The following is a 10,242-nucleotide window of genomic DNA, read 5'->3' as shown; positions in this document are numbered from 1 at the left end:
GACTTCTCTGGTATGAAGGGAAAGCCAAAATATTTTACATAGATTTTCCAGATGGTGCCATGCCCTTAACCCTCATGCTGTGAAAGGGATAACTGTATATTCACTTTAATTACTATGAAAAGGTTATGTCTAAAATGCTTACAATCTTAAGCTTTTAAAGTTTAAATTATACAAGGTTTGCTATGAAGACCCTACAGTAAGTGTGTATATGTGCACATGCTTAAGACTCAGACAGTGAAAAGATGCTGAATGAAATTAATTTAGAATGATGTACAAATAAGAGAGGTGGGAGCGAAGGAAAGGAAAACTGCTTCTTGCAATCCAGGTTAAAGGGGTATGTTTGCATGTGGATACATGCACATTTAATAAAACATTATTCTCTGATCCCATAGACTCTTCATGAGGCATCAGGATCACAGATTTAGGTAGAAGGGGCTTTGGAGAGCCTCTAGTCCAGCCCCCTAATTTTAGGGGTCTCTGAAATGCAAAATGACTTGCTCCGTTACATAGGGAGGTTGTTGTTCAGTCGACTCTTCATTGCCCCACTTGGGGTTTTTTGTGGCAAAGATACTGGAGTAGTCTGACATTTCCTTCTCCAGCTCATTTTACAGATGAGGAAACTGAGGCAAACTGGGTTAAGCCACCTGGCACACAGCTAGTATGTGTGTGAGGCCAGATTTGAACTCAGGAAGATGAGCCCAGCACTCTATCCACTGCGCCAACTAGCTGTGATAAAGGGAGGAGCAAGTGGTAAAGTGACTAACTTGGATGTTGGGTACTCTGACTGCACATCCATCGGTATTTCAAAGCCACAGCTTGTGTGTATGTTCTGGAAGTGGGCAGGAGGGGAGGAGAGGAAGATTACCTTGGTATTGCAGGTGAGATCCAACATCCTAGGTGGGTCTTTAACCATAGGTGTGCATAATTCATAGAGAAAGCTAAACATTTTAATATGATTATTGCAATTTATATTGTTTCTGATGGAATGGGGCCACTGCTCCCAAAAGTCTCTAAGGTAGATCTCCATGGAAGAAAAGGGATTTGTTTTTGCTGGAAGCCCACTAAGTGCAACTTCTTGGATTCAGGACACAACCTGAATAACATTTTTATTTCTTAGTTTTTCTCCTTAACAATGTTACCAGTACACCAACGTTAGGTGAAATTGTACAGCAGGTATGGGAGAAAAGAAAGCAGCCCACAGATTTACTTTATTTTGAATTAAGGTTAATACAGAAACCTGTGGTGGAGATTATGGAACCCAGTGAGTTTATAGCCATTTGTACATGTCATATGAAAACTCTGAAAGGAAACAGAAATGGACCTTGGGGATAATTAAATGAAAGCAATAATATTAAGGATTAGTAAAGCCATGTACTGTGTTTTAAGTGGGAGAATTTCATTGACCAAAATGCTGTAGTATTTGATGACTGTGAGAGAATTAGAACAAGGACAGAGGGAGGGAGAGAGAGAGAGAGGGAGAGGGAGATGGAGGGGGGCGGAGAGAGAGAGAGATGCACATATAAAATAAAGAAATAATAAATATTATATAGAAATATATAATTTAAATACTTTTACTTATTTAAACATTTACACATTTAATTTAAATATCTTTAGTTAGAAATTTTGTAGGAACAGTTGTACAAAAGAGCCAGCAGAATTACACATGAAACTGCCTCAGGTAAGACTTCCGTTGTTTAATTTAGTATGTTCCTGACGGCTAGGTGGCACAGTAGATAGAGCTAGGCTTGGAGTCAGAAAGATGAGTTCAAATCCAATCTCAGACACTTCCTAACTATGTGACCCTGAGCAGATCATTTCTTGTTTGTCTTCCTTGGTTTCCTCAACTGTAAAATGGGGATAATCATAATAGCATCTACTTCCCAGGATTATTGTGACGATCAGATGAGTTAGTATTTGTAAAGCACTTAGCACAGTACATGGCACAAAGTAAATGCTTAAGACATACTTCTTTCCTCCCTCCCTTTCTTCCTCCCTTCCTCTCTCCCTTCTTTCCTCTCTCCCTCCCTCCTTCCTTCCTTCCCTGGTGCCTAGCAAAGTGCTTGTATATGGCATGTACTTAATAAATACTTGGTTAAATTAAAACCGAGCTTGGGTTTCCTTCAGGTACAGAACCCTGATCTTGCTGTGCTACCTGAAATAGCTCCTGTTTCTTCATACAGCTGACTTTCCAGATTTATAATTTGAGATCATCTTTCTGGACATTCAGTGGAGCAGATTATTTTCTACTTTTTTAAAGCAAATATAAGCATTGTTGATGTGTCTACTACACACACACACACACACACACACACACACACACACACACACACACACACACACACACCCCTACCTCCACCTTAGAAAAAGCTTCACTTAGATGTATATTTTATTACTGGCTGTTTTAAATGTTCCATTTCCTGACTAAGCACAGCAATACAGTTTCACAAAAGAAAATGAAGCTTCATGTTTTATTAGTCACTTGCCATCTTATTCCATGCTGTTTTAAATACTGGTGCACAGGCCATTATTCAAAGGGGGCACAGGCATTCAAGTGGACTGGGGTGTGGGAAACCAATCAAAAGTTACTTCTTGATTGCATTGTATTTTCATTTTATTGTTACATCTGAACTTCCCCAGGGCTAAAACAGATTTGGACATAATACGTAAGTGACTTATAAAGAACATCTTTTTAAAAAACTGTTAAACATTGCTGTGATAGAAAGCGCCTGAGCCAGAGACTGCCACTGTTGACTTGGGAAACTATGCAGTGCACAGAAATCAGAGGCAATGCCCAATAAAGGCAGAGATGAATGAGTGGGACTCAGTTTGGTCCCATATCATTTTCTTTTTGCAATCTTGGGCTTGCTCAAATTTAAATGGAAATTCCTTTTTATATCCCTGTGGATGAAGTGAAAGCCACCATACTTTCCATCTACAGAAGCATACGTTCTCATGCAACACTTAATGGTGATAGAGGGCATTGGAGGAGAGGAAGTATGACATCTTAGAAAGCCTTTCATTCTGGTTTAAATACCTATTCTTACAACCAACTCCAGTTTGTACATACATGTGGGAATTTACAAATATTGGAAAGTTGGGTAAACTCGGAATTCTAAAAGTCCTTTATAATTCATTAAAATATAACACCTAGAACAGTGTGGCCATTCTTATTACCAGCTAAGAAATACATTTCTGACATCAAGGGAATTCCATTAGAATCGACAAATAGAGGCTAAAAATAAATGTACAGATAGCAGATTTCCTTCTTTCTCACTTCTCCAGCCAACCACTATTTGTTTAACACTAAAAATGCATGATTCAGGCAGGTAACCATATTTTCATGAGATTAATGGAATTATATGTGTGTATAGCACATAATTATATATATATATACATATATATATACACACACACACATATATATACACACACACACATATACATCAAATTTAGCAATAGCATGACCTCCCTTCTGAATCAGTAAACAATGTCCTGCAAAAGATAACAGAGTTTTGAAGCTATGTATGTGTGTATGTATATACACATATATGTGTATATATGTATATGCACATGTATGTAGCTATATGTATACACACATTAATAAATACAGTAGTTATAGAGCTAGATAAAAACTGCTTAAGTATATCAATAATATTATACTTAAAAACTGCTCTTTGGTGAAGGTGAGATGAGATGAGCTGAAAAGGTAAATAATTCATTTCGGTAAGCATTTATTACATGCCCACTATGTACCAGACTCCATGGTAGACATTGGGGATGCAACAACAAAGTTCATGCCCTCAAGAACCTTACATTTTCCTGGGAGTAAGCAATGTGTATACAAATGAGTGAACTGAAAATATAAGCATATAATATAGAAATATGTTTTGCATGATTTCACATATATAATGTGTATCATACTGCTTGCCTTCTTAGTGAATGGGAGAGGAGCTAGAGTGAAGGAAAGAATTTAGAACTCAAAATTTTTAAAAACGAATATGAAAAAAGATAATGTAAGCATGATAATTGCCAAATAATTTTTGCAGAAGACATGGAAAATGCTACTAACAAGGAAAATAAATAAAAAATTATTCCAAAGTTTAGCAACTTTTTATTGTGAATTCTTTTGGCACTTAAAAAATATTTTGAGTTCTTAGTTTCTGAGGTCATCAGTCCCTTAAAGAAATGATAATTTCATGCTTTTCCAAACCTTTCTGCTGGCTGTGTTGTTGTTGTTGTTTTAAGTGAATTCACCCAGAAATAGTACAAAGAGTTCTAATTTCACTGATGAAGTAAAATGCATCAAAAAATAGTTTGGATACAGTAAAATGGGGCAGGCATTAGTGGAGTGCCCTACAATTTCAATCTTGCTTAGTTTCTTTAAATGGAGTTGGGATATTCCACTATTAGATTTGAGAATGATTATGCCTTTTTGGTAAACGAAGAAAAGACTGTAATGTAGAAAGCATGTGGAAGGAACATAACATCTGTCCTAATCTGCTTTTCAGGCACATCTCCAGACCTTGATTTGGCTGAACTAATTCACGCTGTGGAGCTTTGTGCCCAGGCTTGGAATTGAGAGGCGCTGTTAAAAGACTCCCAATCACTTCCTGCCCTTTGAAAACTCAGAAAATTGCCCTTCAGACTCTGGATAGCCACACATCACAACTAAAACTTTGCTTGAATGTTTACATTTTGTGCTTGCTATCCTGGATCTCTCTTACTAGTATCTAGACTTTGTTAAATTGGAAGAAAGTGGAGGCTTGAACTTCCTACCAAACCAGCATGGCTAGGATTCGCTTTGCCTTAGTAGCTTGCCATTTGGTGCTGGAGTTGCTAGTGAATTCATTAACTGAGTCTTCCATGCAGAGTAATGAATGTCCACAACTTTGTGTATGTGAAATCAGGCCATGGTTCACTCCGCAATCCACATACAGAGAGGCCACAACAGTGGACTGCAATGATCTCCGCTTAACAAGAATTCCCAGCAACCTTTCAGGTGATACGCAAGTTCTCCTCTTACAGAGCAACAACATTGCCAAGACCTCCGATGAGCTCCAGCAGCTTTTCAACTTGACAGAGTTGGATTTTTCACAGAACAATTTTACAAGTATACGGGAAGTGGGATTGGCCAATCTCACCCAGCTCACTACCCTCCATCTGGAGGAAAATCAGATCACAGAGATGACTGATTACTGTCTGCAGGACCTTAGCAACCTGCAAGAACTCTATATAAACCATAACCAGATCAGCAGCATTTCTGCTAATGCCTTTTCAGGGCTCAAGAATCTTCTGAGGCTCCACCTCAATTCCAACAAATTGAAAGTGATTGATAGTCGCTGGTTTGATTCGACACCTAACCTGGAAATCCTGATGATTGGGGAAAATCCAGTGATTGGCATCTTAGATATGAATTTTAAGCCCCTTTCAAATTTACGCAGCTTGGTTTTGGCAGGAATGTATCTCACTGACATCCCTGGAAATGCCTTAGTGGGCTTGGACAGCCTTGAGAGTCTTTCTTTTTATGACAACAAATTGGTTACTGTCCCTCAACTTGCGCTTCAGAAAGTTCCAAACTTGAAATTTCTAGACCTCAACAAAAACCCAATTCACAAAATCCAGGAAGGGGACTTTAGAAATATGCTAAGGTTAAAAGAACTTGGCATCAACAATATGGGGGAACTGGTATCAGTGGATCGCTATGCGCTGGACAATCTGCCTGAGCTTACAAAACTCGAAGCCACCAATAATCCCAAACTGTCTTACATTCATCGCTTAGCTTTTCGCAATGTCCCGGCTCTTGAAAGCCTGATGCTCAACAACAATGCCTTGAATGCTGTTTACCAAAAGACAGTCGAATCTCTTCCTAACCTGCGTGAGATCAGCATTCACAGCAATCCTCTGAGATGTGACTGCGTCATCCACTGGGTTAACTCCAACAAAACCAATATCCGATTCATGGAGCCCCTGTCCATGTTTTGTGCCATGCCACCTGAATATAGGGGGCAGCAGGTAAAGGAAGTTTTAATTCAGGACTCAAGTGAACAGTGCCTCCCTATGATTTCTCATGACACATTTCCAAATCATTTGAACATGGACATTGGCATGACGGTATTCCTAGATTGTCGAGCCATGGCAGAACCTGAGCCCGAAATTTACTGGGTAACGCCACTTGGAAATAAAATAACAGTGGAAACTCTTTCAGACAAGTATAAGCTGAGCAATGAAGGCACTTTGGAAATCACTAGTATACAGATAGAAGACTCAGGGAGATATACTTGTGTTGCCCAAAATGTAGAAGGGGCAGATACACGGGTAGCTACAATAAGGGTCAATGGAACCCTTTTGGATGGTACTCAGGTGCTGAAAATCTATGTCAAACAGACAGAATCTCATTCCATCTTAGTCTCCTGGAAGGTTAATTCCAATGTCATGACTTCAAACTTAAAATGGTCATCTGCCACGATGAAAATCGATAACCCCCATATCACGTACACTGCCAGAGTCCCTGTGGATGTTCACGAATACAACTTAACACACCTTCAGCCATCCACTGATTATGAAGTATGTCTCACGGTGTCCAACATTCATCAACAGACTCAAAAGTCTTGTGTTAACGTCACCACAAAGAATGCTGCATTTGCACTTGACATTTCAGATCAGGAAACTAGCACTGCCCTGGCAGCAGTCATGGGGTCAATGTTTGCAGTGATTAGCCTGGCCTCCATTGCAGTTTATGTAGCCAAACGGTTTAAGAGGAAAAACTACCACCATTCATTAAAAAAATATATGCAAAAAACCTCTTCTATTCCCCTGAATGAGCTGTATCCTCCACTAATTAACCTTTGGGATGGTGACAGTGAAAAAGACAAAGACGGTTCTGCAGAAACCAAGCCAACTCAAGTTGACACATCCAGAAGCTATTACATGTGGTAACTCAGTGGATATTTTGCTTCTGGTAGTAAGGAGCACAAAGACGTTTTTGCTTTATTCTGCAAAAGTAACAAAGTTTGAAGACTTTTGTATTTTTTGACTTTGCTAGTTTGTGGCAGAGTGGTGAGGACGGGTGGATATTTCCAAATTTTTTAGTATAGCGTATCGCCATGGTTTGACACAAGTGGCGGCTTCTCCAAGCTTCCAGTTTGTGTTTGGTTTTTATTATTATTATTATTATATTATGATTATTTTATTTCATTTTAGTTGTTGTGCTAAACTTAATAATGCTGTTCTAACTACAGTGCTCAATAAAATTATTCAAGACAGGTCGGGGTTCCCCTGTGATTCGACCGATAGCATGACCCCCCTTCTTCTGAAGCCATCAGTAGAGAGTACAGTGTCCTGCAAAAAGCTAACATACAGTATTGAAGCTGTGTTGAATCATTTGTAGAAGTCTAGTCTATAGACTCTTCACCCAAGAAGCCAGGACTAGGCTTGCTACCTTTGTCGAATGATGTTAGTTGACTGTACTGTAATGTTGTATCAACTGAACTTTGAATGTTTTGACTTTGAACAATGCCTTTTTTTCTCTCTCTCTTTTTTTGTAATAGTTTAAGAGGCTTAGGTCAAGCTAACAGGCAATAGAAATATGTATACCAATTTTTTAATGTAACAAACTCCATGTTAATTGTTATCTTATTCTTTTTATTACATTTAGTAGACACTTTTAAAAAGACCAGAATTTTGTTGTGTTTAATCCACCAATGTGTGGTGTTTAATGAAGACAGAACTATAATAAATTAGTTTTGTTCTGATTTTTTTAGAACAGTTGCAATAACGGGTCCTTTATAACTATTGTGAGTTGAATTGAGGATGCTTTTCATGAGTAGGCCAAGAAGCTGTGATTTCCTGTGTTGGGAAACTTCGTCCCCCAACCCACCAACGTGATTGCAAAGACCAGATTGTGACTTTGACATGATGGATAGAGAACTAATGGACTTGGATTCAGGGTGACTCAAGTTCAAATCCTCAAAACCTCAAAGACTCACTAGCTTTGTGACCCTGAGGAATAATAATAGTAGAACTTACCTCACAGGGTTGTTGGGAGAATCATAGGAGATCACACACACACACACACACACACACACTACTTTGAAAACCTTACAGGTTTATTAAATATTGTCACTACCTACTAATAGAGAAAGGGCAATTTGGTTCAACAAATACTACTTTGGTTCATTGGAACATGGTTCTAGAGTCAGAAAGGACCTCAAAGGATATCTGGTCTAATGCTCTCGTTTTTATAGAGGAAGAATTTGGGGCCCAAGAAGGTTTAGGGATTTTCCCCAAATCATACAGGGAGTAAGCATCAGAGGTAGGATTTGAACCCGGTCCTCTGATTCATTGAAGTAACTACCACATTCGAGTAGTGACTGTGCTCTAATGATACAAAGACAAAAACAAAGCAATGTCTGCCCTCAAGGAGATTACATTGTTTTTTATTTTTAATTTATGGAATAAGACAAGCATTTCCATAACATGGTACAATAAAACAGATGATTGCACGATGGACTGCAAATCTGCTATGCACAACTTGCTGTTCCTTTCCCTTCCTTCCCCACCGTGGGCTAGCAATGGCTGCCATTCTGCTGAGGAGAAAATACATAATAGCAAATTCCTCAAAGGTACAAATGCTCAGGCTCCATTTAGCTTTATCTTTGTTTAAATAATTCCTGCCACAAAACCAATCAGGCCTACAAAATATAGAGGAAAGTATTCTGTAAGGAAAGGCCAGAGTTTTAGAGATAGCAGGTACTTCAAAGGCCATCAAGTCCAATTCCTTCATTTTGTAGGCCCCTAAGGCCCAGGGGAGATAAATAACTTGCCCATGAGGTCAAGTAATTTGCCCAAGGTTACATCAGTTAATAAATGTTAGATGCAGGATTTGAACTTGGGTCCACTGACTTCCAAGTCTGTTTTCTTTCCACTGTACCATGACACCCCCATAACTGAGCCTACTGAGACATTTAGAGGATAAACGGCCTGCCCAGGGCCACAAGAACTGAATGTGTCTTCCTGACTCCAAACCACCATTCTATCCAGTAAACATCAGTGGGTGTTTTTTTCATATCAACAAAAATTCAACTACAAAATATTAGTTTTTTTATAGTGAAATCCAAAAAAATTTCATTTAGGGAAGAAATCTCTATTTCAATGATGTAGCTTTAATTAAAAGAATTATCCATTTTTAAATAATCCTATTAAGAATCAAAACTGAAAATATGCCATGTTGCATAAAATTCTATAATTCAGCAAGCATTTATTGATTACGTACTTTGTGCTTGGCTCTGGAGCAGTGAGAGAAGAAAATGAAATACTCCTTGCCCTGAAGAAGCTTACATTCTGCTATATAGAAAATGTATATCATTGAATCCTATGTATATCAAGTTTTTAAATATTGATTTAAATATTTTAAATATTACATCCGTGGAAGTAAAATCTATCAAAAGCAATATATTCCCTTTCTGAATATTATTTTTACTTGCAAACTGAGTTTTTCAGAAGGGTTTTTGTTTTTGTGGTCTTTTTTTCCTGTAATTTTGCTAATAGATAATAGATAGAACCACATAAATGTGCCCAAATGTCTTTATATGTGTTTTCCATTATAACATGGTTAGACCCCTGTGATTCAGACTGAGGCCTAAATCTGTGCTGAATCTCATACATTTCCAACAGAGATTTAGCAGCACCATTTTCCACTGATACCATTTTAAAAAAAAATCAGACTCCAATCTGAAAATAATAAGCAGAATGGCACTGTACAGGATTATAATGGGTATGTGGTGCAGGTAAATTAAAATAGGAAAAAACAGTGACCCAATGATTGCTCAACCACAAGGCCAATACCAGAGGCAGAGAAGACACATGTGAAAAGGAGAATCAATAAGGCAGAAAAATAAAGGAAAGCTCTTTCAGGTGGCTGCCACTGCAGAACAAAATCTCTTGCTCAAAGAATGAGGAGATTGTGGAATGGAACAGAGGGAAAACAGGTGCCCAAGGAGCAGAGAGAGGGAAAGGGGAGTGTGATGATGAAGTCTGTGAGGTAAGCTGGAGACATTCCAAAATGATACTTAGAAGGAATGACATTATTTTGCTAGAACTGATGAGGGCTCAGAGGCAGTAAGGAAAGGGAATAAGAGAAGATGTAAAACATGACACCTTATTGGTCTTTTTCTAGAACTGTTCCTATGACAGCAATGAAAGCAAAGGCATAAATATAGGTGAGAACAGATCAGCAAGAAATTG

At 38.3% G+C, this 10,242-nt stretch overlaps 1 protein-coding gene across 1 annotated transcript; it reads left to right on the top strand.

Annotated features, from left to right (window-relative positions):
- The first annotated feature begins 4,580 nt into the window (after positions 1 to 4,580).
- LRRN1 (leucine rich repeat neuronal 1) lies at positions 4,581 to 7,174 on the top strand. Its single transcript, XM_036737538.1, has one exon. The coding sequence runs from the start codon at positions 4,786 to 4,788 to the stop codon at positions 6,934 to 6,936; it is 2,151 nt and encodes a 716-aa protein (XP_036593433.1). The 5' UTR covers positions 4,581 to 4,785; the 3' UTR covers positions 6,937 to 7,174.
- Positions 7,175 to 10,242: the final 3,068 nt, after the last annotated feature.

Source organism: Trichosurus vulpecula, chromosome 9 (assembly GCF_011100635.1).
Source record: "Trichosurus vulpecula isolate mTriVul1 chromosome 9, mTriVul1.pri, whole genome shotgun sequence".
NCBI classification, from domain to species: Eukaryota; Metazoa; Chordata; class Mammalia; order Diprotodontia; family Phalangeridae; genus Trichosurus; species Trichosurus vulpecula.
Note: the sequence above shows the minus strand (reverse complement) of the source record. Positions and strands in the feature narration are given on the sequence as shown.

Coding starts and splice junctions, on each gene's coding strand:
- LRRN1 (XM_036737538.1), top strand. CDS start 4,786: ATGGCTAGGATTCGCTTTGCCTTAGTAGCTTGCCATTTGGTGCTGGAG.